We start from the raw sequence: 15,483 nt of genomic DNA on the forward strand, positions 1-15,483 counted from the left end.
GGTGGGTCCCCAGAGTATGTCTAGCCCCCTAGCTTAGTATAAGTATGGGACCCCCGTCCTTAGGACTTAAGATTACACCTGGACGAAACTCTGCAACATATATCCTGGAACTTCGACATTCTACACAACTAGAAGATGGAAAAGTCTTCCTTGGGGTCAAGGAGTATCTCCCCTGTTCAAACAGGCACCAAAGAAGCATCTCGCTGGTCTTCATTTCCAAGGCTCCCACAATATCCAGATGGATTTGTGACTCAGGACCTGGACCACCAGACTTCCCAGAGGCCGACACGAGATCCCAGCAAAGCTGAGACCTGCAGCCCTCACGAGTGACGTGGAACCGGAACTCCTGGACACGTGCACATTTGCAAGTGCATCAACTTCCCGAGCATTCCCGAAGTTGTGGGTTGGGCTACTTGTAGTCCAAGGCCCGAGCACCATTTGCACCGAAGATTGTGATCCTACACTCCACAAGTGTTCCGTGGGCCCGTTCCTAGCATTTCCGCTCGAAGCTCCTTCGCGATCCCTGGTCCGTTGACTGGTGGGTCCCCACGAAGGTAACTCTTCTGATTCTTGGGCTTTTCTGGTTGCTCTGGACTCCCCTCCAAAGGGTGAGTCTCTCAGACCTGGCTGGTCTGCACCGAAGCCAATCCTTGCTTTCTGCATGGGTTGCTGTTGCCAAGGCTTGTTGGATACACTCCGGAAACCGACACCTCAGCACTCGACATCCTTTGTGCGACAGCGGTGGGCATCTTCTCATCGCCTTCCTGGTCACTGGTAAGTGACCCAGACTCTGTCCCCTCTGCTTTCAGGTTCTTCAGATTTCCGATCCACCCGGACACTTTCCACGTGGACGCCAGCAGCACTTTGCAGCAGCTCTCCATTGAAATCGACGACGAAACCCGACACAAAAAGACATCTATCTTCCCTGGGTGAGGTAACTTGAGTACTCCGGTGGTCCCGTGTGTGTTGACTCTAGGACCTCCGCATTCTAAAAGAGTTTGCTCCAAGTCCCCTTCTAAGTGTCCTTAATCTTTAACATTCCAACTGCGACTTTCCCCATAGATGTTAATGGTGATTCGCGGCTGTGTTTAGATACTGCAGTGTCCCCCGTGGGTCCCCTGAGTCACTACCTTGGGTGGTTCCTGGTGACCCCAGCAGTTCTAAAGGCTTGAGGCCTTGTATCTATGTCAGTCGATGTTCTTATACCACTTTCTTAATATATGGTTTGGAACGCCCCTAGGGCTCAACATATATTGTGCTAATTTACTGTGTGCTAAATAAGTTTACTGAATGTACTTTTGCCTCTAGCCTCATAAAGAGACTAGAGGGACGTGTTTAGAATAAATACATATATTTTATATATATATACCTGGTGTGGTTCTCCTTTCATTTGGTAATTCATGAGATTATAGACGGGTAAAACAAGTTGCTTTACATTCCTTCAAGACTTAGCCTGAAGGCCGCTCTCCACAGCTACCACTAGGATAGCTTTCTATATAGGTTGTCTTTAAACCTACCATCAATAAGGGTCCTTTGGACTGGTGCAAGGTGCCCACTAGAATAGTGGACAGCATATGCCAGGCCAACGTCTCACAGCAATGACCAAATACCATTTTGTCAGTAATGATCTGATTTATGCAACTCATAGCAGCATCATGAATTAATGACCCCTTGAAATCACTATCACCCACAGTACTAAATACAAAATGACCATATCGTGAGCACCACTCTAACCATTCAGTTTTAGATACAGTGGATTTCCATTTTTCAAAGTGTTGTCATAATAATATGTGCATGGTAAATTTGCTAAACAACAATGTCTCCTAGCTGTACTCTGCCTACATCTTTTTGATAGCAAAGGAAATCAGCATTTTAGCAGTTTTATAGGACACAAGCAATTGGTGCTCCTGACACGCACTTCTTGTTGATGGGACACAACACTCAGACGTCAAACTCCGTGAGGTGTATAGCATGCCCTGATATCACACACGGAAAACTTAGCTTCAGCACTGCAGAACCCTTGCATAAAGACTTGTTCAGCCTATTCGGGCTAATGATGGATTGATCGACATCAGCAGTGACTGTGTCCCTTGAAGACAGTGACTTCACCGTGGCCCATTTGTATTTTTTAGTAGCCCACCAGCCTCTCTTTTGTATCACATGTTAGTAACCAATAACAACCTCTGTTTTTTCACTAACCTCCAGTGGTAATCAGCTCGATATTCAGAGGAATGACATGCTAATTTGATCTGTCTGCACCTAGAAGACTTGGCCAGTGATACTGTTAATGCTCCATTACCATCAAACCTTCACATTTTTTAACCCTCTCATGGCTGTCCTGAATAACGTTAGTACACAGGCTATATCTCTAGGCAGTGCAGCATCTACTTACCATTTTGATCCATACTTATGATATCCTGCACTTCGACTGGATAGTGTAGCCCACTCAAATACTGCTAGATGTTGTGAATGTGGGAAAAAGTCCGGTGATGAAGCATGCCATAAATAGTGGGTGAGGGTTACTTTTCCCAAATTGGGGAATCTCTGGTCTCCAAAATAAGACCAAAACAATGTTTCGCTATCACAACTGTTTTGTTCTGATGCCAAGTAATCCACATGTGTAGGATGGACACTTTCACCTGAGCCTTAATCTGTTCCTACTGCCTGCTAACTTGACACCTTGAGTGAGGGCTTCAGCCTCACTAGTTGGCAGCCTAGGCTTTGCAATGTGCTACACTGTTGAGGCTTATGTTCTGTTATGTTATGTTTAGTGATTTTGTATAGCGCATGGCTACCCCAGCAACGGGGCGTCCGAGCGCTTGCAGACATGCCAGATCCTAGTATGGTAAGGAGGTGCTAGATGGATGCAAACAACCAAGTTTTTATGAGTTTTCGAAATTGCAAGTGATTTGAAGTAGCCCGAGCTTTAAAGGGGATAGAATTCCAGAGCTTAGGGGCTAAACACCTGAAGGAGCGGCCACCGGCTCTGCTCCTCCGAATTCTGACAGTGCAGGCAAGTGAGAGGTCCGCTGAGCGGAGTGCGCGAGTGGGAGTATAGAAAGAGCAAAGTCCCTGCAGAGTTTGGGGGCCCACCTTATACAGGATTTTGTGGGTGAGACAAAGGGTTTTGAAATGGATACGCTGTTGTATAGGAAGCCAGTGTAGTCGGCGGAGAAGGGGGGACGTGTGACAGGTTTTGGGTAGAGCAAATAGAACGCGGGCGGCAGAGTTCTGTGCTCTTTGCAACCTATTTATTGCAGTCATGTTGGATCCTAGCATGAGGGCATTGCAGTAGTCCAGGTTAGATATAACTAATGCCTGGACTATAATCTGACGAGTAGCAGGCTAAAAAAAAACCAGAATGGGTTTAAGAGAGCGAGGAAGCTGTGCTCTCCTGAGGTCTTTACAAACACTCAGATAACTTTGTTTCGTTATTTGTACAGTCAGGATTTTATTGTTCATTGTTTATTGATGATCTCTTACAGGTGGCCGCAGCGGAGATTACAAAGGATTTAGCTGCCTACCAGCTCTACCAAAAAGTGACTAACCCCCTCACATGAAACAGCACCTATTAAACCCCATCTTCTCCAATTTGGAGGACTTAGTGGGAGGTAATCCAATTCCAGTACCATGGTCTGATCACTTTCTTATCCCACTTCTCTGGACCCCTAATTCCACAGAGTTCCACGCTAAACCTATCTGCACACTGCTACGTCCCTGGTCTAAACTACTGATGGAACAATGGATTTTTTTTTCATAACAGTACCGATGGAACAATGGATTTTTGAGCTAGAAAAAATTAAGACAGTGCCCAATTCTGATGCTATCATCGCTAATGAAAAGGTTAATAAATGGAAACAAGACTCCCTAGATCTGCTTCTTCCCATAAAATCAAACCAGGTGAAAAAAGGTAGTAATAGAATGGCATGGTACTCCTCAAAACTTAAGGAACTAAAACAAACTTGTAAGAAGTTAGGAAGAACCTGGAGGAAGAATTTTTCTCCATATAACAAACTGAAATATAGAGAGGCAATTAAATCATACAAAGCCAAAATTAAATTAGCCCAGGCGGCCTATTACGAAGATAACATTTCATCTGCAGGCAACTCTGCGCATGAGATCCTTCATATCGCTAAAACACTACTCAGGGTCCCCCCTCCTCCAGTGACCTTCGATACTTCAGGCTCACGCTGCAATAAACTGACAGAGTTTTTCCTCAATGAAATTCAAACTATATATACTTCATTTCCGAAGACAGAGGGCCAAATACGGGATACTAGTCCTTATAGCACAGATTCCTATTTGGAGACTATTTCTCTGATGGATAGTGAGGCACTTGATAGCATCCTGTCTCAGGTGAAAAGCGGGTCACCTAAAGATCAGTCCATCACTTGTTGTTTTTGCAATTGCCGCCCTAAGTGCGCTGGGGATGCCCAGACGTGGGTCCCAGGCACTCCACACCACTGGAATCAAGCTAGCCGGGCTGAAGAGAGGTGTTACCTCGAAACCGGTCCGGTCCTCGGATGCTTGATTCCGTTCTGGGAAGGACATGGCTTTTGTAGTTCGGACTGGACTGTTCCCATGGGGCAACAGGGTCAGAGCTGATTTGCATATCGCCATTGTCTAACCCAGGGTGGTGTGGAGTGCAAAAAAACGATGGATTTGGGCCCAGATCTTTTGACTGGGGGAGTGTGTGACATTGATCCACATTCAGTCCATCACTTGTTGTTTTTGCAATTGCCGACCTAAAGATCCAGCACCCTTAACATTTTTTAAACAAGTGGCTGGAACAGTCTCCTCTATTATTTTGGAGCTGATCAACGCCTCTTTTGTCTCTGGAGTAGTCACCCCATCCTGGAAGTGGTGGTAAGGGCACTCCTAAAAAAAACAGCATGGACCCTGACTCCCTGAGAAATTACCGTCCCATTTCACTTCTCCCAGGGATCAGCAAAATAGCAGAAAAACATGTAAACTCAGTGCTGTCCACTTTTTTAGAGAGCCATAAACTCCTTCACCCGTCGCAAGGTACAGAAACGGCCCTGTTCTCAGTTGTTGAAGAGTCAAAGAAAATCTTGGACTCAGGAGGCAGTACTGTGGTCATTCTCTTGGACCTCAGTGCAGCCTTTGACATGGTTAACCACCAAATCTTGGTCCATAGACTTAGAAGATTGGTGGTGAGCTGGGTCGCTCTGGCTTGGTTGCAATATTTCCTGAGTGATAGATTCTTTCAGGTTTTTGACGCTGATTTGGCCTCAAAAGAGTTGCCTCTCTGCTGTGGGGTTCCTCAGGGGTCATCCTTGAGTCCCACATTTTTCAACGTTTATCTTAGCCCTTCAGCGAAGTTGGTGTTGCCTTTTGGGGTACACATAGTGACCTATGCAGATGACACCCAACTTGTGCTGGGACTCAACCACGCAACAACTTTGTCCCCTAGCCTTCGGCGGTGCTTGGAAGAGATAGCTAAATGGATAGATGGAAAAAAACGAGATAATGATCCCGGGGAATCGAGACACCCATCAACTTCAAAACAATGTGGCTGACTACATTGGGTCCTGTTCCAACTCCCAAGTTCAAGATAAAGAGCCTGGGTTTCTGGCTAGACCAAGACCTAACTTTCAAGGCTCAGGCACGTAAGGTGGTGGCCTTGTGCTACGGTATCTTGAGGATGCTCTGGAAAGGTCTCCCCTCCTCCCTTTTCAGGATAGGAAACACATGGTTCAAGCTCTTATTCTGACACTTCTAGATTACGGAAATGCCCCTTATTTAGGGGCCACATGCACTTCAGACAGTACAGAATTGAGCAGCCAGAATTCTTCTGCATATTCCGAAATACCAATCAGCAAAACCTGCCCTGAAATCTCTCCACTGGCTTCCTACCAGGGAGAGAGTTAATTTCAAAGCAAAAAATCTTTTGACGTGGTTCTATGCTGCCTCGTAGAGACGCGGATAAATGATAACTCAGACCATATAATAGATAAACTCATCCAATCTAACTGCTCTAGCATAAGTTCCTATTGGCATGAGTAACTGGAGTGGGTGGGGTGTGATCTATTATCAAAGTAAACAAAGTTTATAAAAAACACTATTCAGAACGCATTTCCAACCCTTGCTTGTGAATTTAAATTGTCAAAAAGTTATATTTTACTCATTTATTGCACCCCACAAACTAGGATAGATCACACACCCTTATTAATAGAAGATATTCTCATATTTGTTCTGAATAAGAAATATGCCATAATTTGCTGATACTTTGGCTTTATTTATTCACTCAATCAAATATCTTTATTTAGATATAACACAGATATATTTAAAAGAAGAATACAAAATTCACATTATAATACAAATATAAAAAAAAATACAAAAACATGATTGATTATTTAACAGTCGTATAAAAAAATAGAAGTTATCCACAACTTGATCCTTCTTATTGGATAACATTATAAGATGAACGCAACCAGTGGTATCTTATGTATAAAAACAGCCCAATACTCTTACAATACATTTTATAGCCGTTTCATTTTTACTTCCTTTGAAGTTAATAGATGTTGTAAGGTATAATAGTAGTTAAAAAGATCTGGGCAAGGCTCAGTGGGGACTCAATTGGTTAAAGTTACGGTATGCTTGCTGAATAAAATTGGCTAGACTTATATTTAAAACGGTGTACAACCTTTACAACGCAACTTTTACCACGCAGTGCCTTTACAATGCGGTATTTACAACGCAAACCATTACAACGCTTTGCGCTGGGGGGCGCTCTAGGATAGGGAATAAGTTTCATTTACTATCCAACACCTTCCCTAGTGTCCACGGGGACTGGAGTTGGAATAGTAAATTAAACTTTTCACTATCCAGCGCCCCAAAGCGCTATGCGTTGTAAAGGTTTGCGATGTAAAAACCGCGTTGTAAAGGCATGCGTGGTAAAAGCATGCGTTGTAATGTCATACATCCATTTAAAACTGTGTTTTCTGGGTTCAAGGCCATGATGATGGCTTGCCTGCAGGTCCGGGCACCCAACCTGTTCCATTCAGCTTTTAGTTTGCACCTACGTTGAGAATTATAAAAAGGGCAAAGGCAGACCACATGCAGCAAAGTTTCCCCCGATTTGACACACCCTCTGCAGGAGGCTTCATTTATTTATCTGAAACATTTTATAAAACACAAACATGACCCATCAGGGTATCAGAGCACTGTACACAGAAGCAGACAAGATAAGCAGATAAAGGTGTAAAATACTAACTATATAAGAAGTTAAACAAAGACAATGCAAAAAAAGAACAGCCAGCATCATATTAGATCTAAAGAAGCAAAGCATTGCATAGTTGAGTGATACTTCCGTGCTGTAAACAGGAAATAAATGTTAGTTTGGTGACTTCAAGTCTATTGTTGCAGGTAGCTATTCAGGGGCAACACCTTTGACTTATTTTTTGAATGAGGAGGTCGTAGGATTAGCTCGGATTTCGGGAGGAAGAGCGTACCATATTCCTGGAGCAAGGCCGGAGGAGGCACGGGTATAAGTTCACTTCTTTTTGAAATGTTGTGGTTCTAACAGTAGAGTGTTAGAGCTTCTTAGGTTCTAATTCAACCCAGATAGTTCGAGTTCTTTTGCCAGGTTAGCAGGGGTGTATTAATGAATCACTTTGTTTGTCAAGCAGGCTGGCTTGAATAAATCCTTGCTTCAAGTGAGAGCCAATTGCGTTGAAGTAGCTCTGGTGGGATGTGAACACGTTCTTGATCTTTGGGCTAGACCAAACCCAGGGCTCTCTTGTGAATTTCATAAGGGATTTTGAAATCTTAAATATAAAAGTAACAAACGATGGGACGATGCATAAGTCAAGGCACCTTCTTTATGCTATCCCGGGCCCCTCCATCATTTGTAGAGCTGACCCGGCCTTGGCATGGTCAGACCACCTTTGTCTTTGACAACACCTAAACCCCAAAACATATATTTTTTAAGATGCTGGTGCTCCGTGAATCTCTTAGAAGCCTCTGATCAAGTTCCCTCTTCTTTTCAGGCTGATAAAATATCAGCCCGCACTCTAAATGCTGAAAAGGCTCTAGAACACTTCAGTCATGATTCAACTCTCTTGTTGACCCCTTATGTCCTTAAAAAATGATTAATTGTGACATCAATCACTCTTCTAATAAAATTCATAAATTACTCTGAGGCTAGCAGTACTATGTTTGAGACCAGAAGGGATGAAATGCAGTGGAGACTAAAATATACAAAGGATGCAAAGCAAACTATATCTCTACTCTTGCTATAAAAAATAAACATATAAAGCAAAATATGACTATTACAATCAGCGCTTATTAAATGCCCAGAATAAGCAAACAGAATTATCTCGAGTACACGAAGAGCTGTCTGCTACGGGGACTTCTAGTCTCTCTCTGCCACCATCTCAATCTCTCTGACTTTTTCCCCACAAAAATGGAAGATATTAGATTTTAAAGGGGAAAAATTAATCTCCTATTTCCCTAACATAGGAAGGGACAGATGCCTGAAAATTCATGTTCCTCCCGAGTAGAGCCACAATATCCTGATGTATTTAACGGAAGTTTAGCTTCATCTGAAAATCACACTTCACTCTTTAACTGTTCTCTTACTCAGGGCACTGTTCATGGAAATAGGCTATAATAAAACCTCCGTTAAAAAAATGTAGGCCTTTCGTCAGAGGAGACAAATAACAATCGACCCATCTGACTGTAATCATTTCTGGGGGAGATATTGGTAAAAACTGTTATTTACTCAGCTTCAAGCCTTCATTGGGAAAACCAACTTACCTCACCCTCTTCAGTCTTCAGAGACTGACACTATTGAAATACTGTGAATACATTTTCTTGATGTCTTATATAAAGTTGGTAGATGGCCTTTTATGATATGCACTAATTACACATGCACTATCTTGGGGCCAAGTACACTAATTTGTTTAGTGATTGCAATTCATGTGATTCAAAAAATCACAGGCTTTGTGACTGCAAGACAAGTTAAAGTGTAAAACATGTGAATTAAGTGAGTCTAATAAGGGTGCATGAGGCTTGGCATAGAGGTGGCAACCTCCTGATGATTGCTTTAGCAAGTATTTGACTGTCATGATGGGCAACAGTTGCAAGAGGCACCTATTGGGCTTTTAGGAGGAGCAAAACCAAAGCCTCATCAGTGAAATGAGTTTGCCCTTCGCAGTGCCTCATTGTGTAAATCAAGAAATGTGGATGGCAAAACTGAAATGTTTTTTTCATAATACCCATCATGACGAGAAGTGTATTATTACATGCTGACTGCCTTCTTGCTTTTATTAATGCGAAAGTGGTAAAATTTGCTTTATGGTTGTTTAGTCTTTACTAGACATACTTGCCAGCCTGACGTGATCTCAGCACTCCACATGCTATAATAAAATGCCCCAAACCTATTGTTATTTTTAATTTAATCTGTCTCTTTTTCAGGCAGTCTTTTTAGGCCTGTCCTTTGAGACAGAATTATCTCTATTTCCCCAAAAAATTATTACCAAATATTTATACATAAAGAAGATTTCGGCCAACAGGCTCCAGCCTTAACTCGGTTTCAAAAATGTCATTGGTCAGTTAAACCGTAAATCAAATTTTGCTTCCAAACATCGCACCATGAGGCAAAGTGTCATTAAATGTGGATTTATGTTCTGACAGTTTTTTTAAATTGCTGTTATAAAGTGTTTTGGTGATATTGTAACATTGTACCTTCCTGTGATTTGAGTGCTTGGTTAGGTTGTGATTTATTCTTGTCTCACAAACAATAATACTGTAAAACACAATGGAGCAGTTGGAATGTGTGCTATTTTAAAAAAATCACTAGTAAAACAGCCACATCGCTGTATCGCTGTATTGGGTGTCTCCCAATTTGGGAAATAGGGCCCTCACACACCCACGCTGGGTGTCATGCTTCATCATACAGGCCGGCACTGCAATGCTTGACAAGCACCCTATGAGGGGCTCTTTACCAGAGATCTTTTTATCCCAATCCGTTTAGTGCAGTGCAGGAAAAGGGCAGAGAGGTGTAGATGTGTATGTGCAAATGTGCGGTAAAAGTGTGAGAGAGGGTATCAAAACGGGGTATCCAATGGTGCTTCAGAGAAACATTTTAATCAGGTGAGCCCACTGGTCCCACCTAAAATCAGATAGTGATGACCACTTCAGCAATAATGTCCAATAGTGGCTAAGGATTTGTAGTCGACGTGTTCCTTGCCTGGTGTGTCAAAATGATCACGTGGCAATTTCTCAGGACCAATTCTCTCTGTTCTACCTACACTTTGGTTAGATCACTAATAGCATCGTATTGTGGGCCCAACAAATAAAACTTAACAGGGAGGTATCTTAATTTATGTAGACCAACCCAATTTGGGCGAATGACTTGCTCCTTTGAGTCAATGGTGGAGGAACCAAGCTATATTTTTTAGCCTCAGTTCAGCAGTTGCTGATACGTCCAGGGCCTACACCGTCCTCTGGGGAGCATGACACCCAGCCTGGGTGTGTGAGTGTCCTATTGCCCAGATTGGGAGACACCCTGTCTCCACCATAGGATCAGGGTATCAACCCTCCTATCCTCCTCCCTCTGCACTGTCTCATTCATTCAGGAACTGCTTACTCTTTTCAATACAATTCTTTGACCAATTGTCTGCTTTGAAATGTAGAAAAAAGGACAGAAAGAGTTCCCTCATAAAGGCATATTTTCCGAATTTTTCTGTGCATCTCAGATTTAAAAAAGTATTGTTGAAAGTCTTCTGGGCATCATACCAGTAAGTACACAAAACGATCCTGTCATTTATGAATTCTGAGAAAATACTTATGCTGGAGAACTAGGATTACAGATAAGTCACTTTTCGGTTTTACTGCTTTAAAACAAAATTCTGTACAGCAAAAGGGAATGGAGCAAAATAGTATGTTGGTGATATTCATGACGTCATTTATTTTTCAGCAGTAAAAATGAATGTTTGATTTTTGTCAAACTATACAAAATACAAACATTTATTCCCGATGATGCAAAGCAGCAAGGATAAAGCACGAAAGCACACCTCAGGGTGTGTATTATTGTGCTAAGTAGCACCTATACATGTTAACAACACCCAGGCAGGTAATGCAATCTCGCCCATATCTTTGGCCTAAGAAAATATTGGGAATATTCCCATCACGATAAATGGTAATTTTTAGCTGGATGGAAGTTAAAAAGTAAATGTCTGTCAATGTAGTCCCACTCTGTTCTTCCATTTATTTATACCGTTAATGGCATTTACTGAATTTGAATAAAGATGTTGAAGTATTTTACACGGTATGGAAGTGTCAATGTCCATTCAAGTTATTTGGAAGAGTGTTCTCTGAATGAGAAAAGTTACTTTAATTATGTCCATTGCTCCTTTTCCTCTAAGGGCTGCAAGGTTGTTGGTTGCACTGGATCGGATGACAAGGTTTCCTATTTGAAGGAAATTGGCTTTGATGAAGTCTTCAACTACAAAACAGTTCCTTCCCTGGAAGAAGCTCTGAAGAAGGCCTCACCAAGTGGCTATGATTGCTATTTTGATAACGTAAGTTCACGTAATGAAGAAGCAAAAACCAATGTGCACATTTATCAATGATAGATAGATAGATAGATAGATAGATAGATAGATAGATAGATAGATAGATAGATAGATAGATAGATAGATAGATAGATAGATAGATAGATAGATGGATTAATTATACGATATCTCACCATGACTTTTACAATATGGTATTGTTGATTGACAAACTAGGAGACTGACTTCTAGTCTTCGTGTGTATGAGATTTAACCGCCCACGCTCTTTTTTGCTGTGGGGAAAGCTGTGCAGACACCCGAGTCACCGATAGGGACTTTAATTCCCTACAGCCCCTGCACCTTATTCACGCCCTTAAGAGCGCAACTTTGGACCATCAATGCCCAGAGGAGGCTGCCCCCCCCCCTCTAATGTGGGAGTTTCAGCACCCCCAGGAAAAGCCAGAGCAAGAGCATCCCTCACAGTTGGGGAAACGGAAACTAACCCCCCAACACATGGAGGTGAGTCTAAATGCACCTTGGACTCTTTCCTTCTATGGGCTTTGTATGCACTGGATAAGGAAATACAAATTAATGAGCGCAGGCTCTCCACGGGGGATTTGGTTCCCAGCAATTAGCATTTAACCATGGAATACCAACCTGCGGTTGCTAAAGACCCCTCAAATCCCTCAGAGCCCATTGCCAGTACATTAGTTACCCACTCAAAGTACCAAATTTCGTTGAACTCTGTATTGCCCAGTATTTCACCCCCCTCGGCAGAGCCCCCCACCAAGAAGAAAAAAGGAGGCGGCAAACCAACCAAGTCTACTCAGCCATCATCTAGAGCTACTGATGCTATTTTTACCATCTCTTTAAAATTAGAACACTATCTTCTTGCAACCCCTCCTGGAGAGACTCTCTAACATTGAGTCACATTTAGCTCTACTTACTGCAATAAGGGGTGGGATTGTATGGGGTAATTTGACTGATCAGGCACCGACTTTTTCAACACTTAACATTCATGCCGTCCATTGAGTCCCCCAAGAAGACCTAATAATTCACAGAAGGACGGTGGAGGTGACTGGAGTAAAGGCCATTCTTTGAGGCATACTCCTCACGCGGCGCAGTAGGACCAGACAAGCTCACCCCATCAGACACCTCGGATAACAAATTGTCTGCCACATCAATCTACCTCCAACAACTCCCACGCACCAAGGTCAACAAATTACGGTGGCCCGGACTCTATAATCCCCAAGATAAGGGCAGGAGGAGGACATTTAGCTGCACAAGAGTCAACTGGGACTGTACACAAGATTAACCCTTCCTCCAGCAGCTTGCCCCTATGTGATTAACCTGGCAAATGTATCTGAGCTAAAGGGGAACCAAAAGCAATTTACTGAACAATTGATGTCTGAAGCATGTCATTGCATTAATAATCACACAGGGGAAATCTTTTTTGAGACTTATAATGGCGAGAAGGGAAAAGGGTGGGGTGGGTGGGGAACTCTGAGAAAACCATCAAGGGGGGATTGTGTGGTAGTAAATTTTAAATCACACTGTCAGATTTCCTTTGGAGATGCTAGAATGGAGGAGGTTTCTGTCATGATAGACTCTGGGGCAACTGGAAATTTTTGTGACATCCAGTTTGCAAAGTCCTTGGGTATTCAGTTTGTAAAAAAACTGAAACCTGAACCGGTTCGAGCAGTGGATGGTACCAACCTTTCCTCAATTGCTGAAGTGATTACTGTGATGGGCCCAGGAGAACATAGAAGTTACATACGTTTTAATTTAATTGATGCCCCACAGTTTCAGTTAATTTTATGGTTGCCCTGGCTCACAGAACATAACCCAAGGATTGATTGGGCTAAACAATCTGTAGAATTGTGTTCGGATTACTGTTTAGAACATTGTTTTCATTCACTTCCTAAAGAAAAGTAGCTGTCTCTGTCATCTTGTCTGACAGATCAACCCCAGATGATCTGTACCGTGGAAGTTCCAGAAATTCCAGAAGAGTATCAAGATTTAAAATCAATGTTCAATGAAAGAGAAGCACCGAAACGTACCCCTCATCGAGATTATGACTGCAAAATTGATCTGTAGTCGGGAGCCTCTCTACCATGTTGTCGTATCTAAGCTTTATCAGAGTCCGAGAACCAGCATTTAAAGGAATATCTGGATCAAAATCTAGCCAGTGGTTTCATTCGACCGTCTCAGTCCCCTGTCTCCTCTCCTCTTTTTTTTATCCCTAAGAAGGATGGAAGTCTGTGGTCTTGTACTGATTATCGAGCATTAAACCTAGTCACAAAGAAAAATCGATACCCGCTACCACTCATTTCTGAACTGCTAGATCAAGTCAAGGATGCTCATATTTATACCAAATTGGATTTGAGAGGGGCCTACCATCTGGTTCGCATGGCAGAAGGAGACGAATGGAAGACTGCATTTCGAACTAGGTTCGGACTCTTCGAATACCAAGTCATGCCATTTGGCTGGTGTTCAACACCCTGGCTGCTTTTTAGCACTTTGTGAATTACATTTTACGAGAGTATTTGGATCATTTTGCCGTCGTTTATATTGACAACATTCTCATTTTTTCCAAGTGTCTTGAAGAAAATGTTCATCATGTACGAGTCATTCTGGAACGCTTTTTGGAAAACCAATTGTTTGTCAAGTTAGAAAAATTTGTTTTTCATCCCACCAAGGTACAGTTTTTGGGTTTTATACTCTCTCCAGAAGGAGTTTCCATGGATGACTCAAAGCTGAAGGCAATCAAGGATTGGCCAGCTCCTAAATCCATCAAGGAAATACAAAGCTTTTTAGGCTTTGCTAATTTCTATTGGCGATTTATTCAACATTTTTCAGAGAAAGTGAGCCCTATCACACGATTGCTCAAAAAGAATGAAAAGTTTGTTTGGGGAAAAGAAACTGAGGAAGCCTTTCTACTATTAAAGGAAACCTTCATCACAACTCCGATTCTGCAGCATCCCGATCTAAATGAACCATTGTATGTGAAAGCTGATGCGTCCAATTCGGCCATTGGAGGAATCCTTTCACAACGACAGAAGAACACTGGTCAACTCGATCCGGTCGCTTATCATTCTCAGAAATTATCAGCTGCTGAGGTCAACTATTCCATCGCTGATAAGGAATTATTGGCTGTTAAAGATGCGTTTCAAGAGTGGCGACATTATTTGTTTGGAGCAAAACATGTAATCACCGTCTTTACGGATCATCGTAATTTGCAATTCTTGAAATCTGCCCGAACTCTTACACCAAGACAACTAAGGTGGTTGCTCTTTTTTTGCAGATTATGATTTTGTTTTAACCTAATACTATACCCTATATCATAAGTGTAGTTACTCATCCAGTAATGAGAGAGGCTAAGTCCCACACTCATTCAGGTAAAGTTTAGATATAGAGCCCCCCTTTTATTGCTTTTTGAAAATTAGAACTGTAGTAATCTCTGTTTATCATATTAGGTGAACCACCCCTTTTCTGAAGAATCGAGGTGAAGACACCAGTGTGGCAGTCTCTCTTGTTTTTTTTCCCAATTCCCCTTTCCTTCTCATCTCTGAGTCCAGAGTTCTCTGGGTTAGAGGTGTTAGGGAGCTGGGAAAGTATCTGCAAATGAACATCATCAGCTGTTCGTCCCCGCGGAATAAGGAATTCCAGGTACTGCTTCTTGACATTGAGTTTGTCAACGAACTGTATGGCTTCCTCCTCGGTACCGTTGCATATGATGAACAGGTCGCTGATGTAGCTCAACCTTATGACAACCACTTCAAATTCAGGGAAACCATCAGGGTAATTGAAAATGCCTTCTTCCCACCGCCCAAGAAAGAGGTTGTCAAAACTGGGAGCAAAACATGTTCCCATAGCGGTACCAAGGATTTGTCTATACAAGCAACCATTGAAGAATAAGATGTTATTGGAGAGGCAGTGTCTTATCATCTACAGGTATGAGTAT

At 42.4% G+C, this 15,483-nt stretch overlaps 1 protein-coding gene across 2 annotated transcripts in view; it reads left to right on the forward strand.

Moving 5' to 3' along the window:
* LOC144818511 (prostaglandin reductase 1-like) overlaps positions 1-15,483 on the forward strand; it is a 1,303,604-nt gene that overhangs the window by 1,132,210 nt on the left and 155,911 nt on the right. For both annotated transcript variants that reach the window (XM_078675999.1, XM_078675998.1), the window contains one exon: positions 11,394-11,549. In XM_078675999.1, the coding sequence (XP_078532125.1) occupies positions 11,394-11,549 (156 nt within the window). The remainder of the gene's footprint in view (positions 1-11,393; positions 11,550-15,483) is intronic.

This window comes from Lissotriton helveticus, chromosome 2_1 (assembly GCF_964261635.1).
Source record: "Lissotriton helveticus chromosome 2_1, aLisHel1.1, whole genome shotgun sequence".
Taxonomy (NCBI): domain Eukaryota; kingdom Metazoa; phylum Chordata; class Amphibia; order Caudata; family Salamandridae; genus Lissotriton; species Lissotriton helveticus.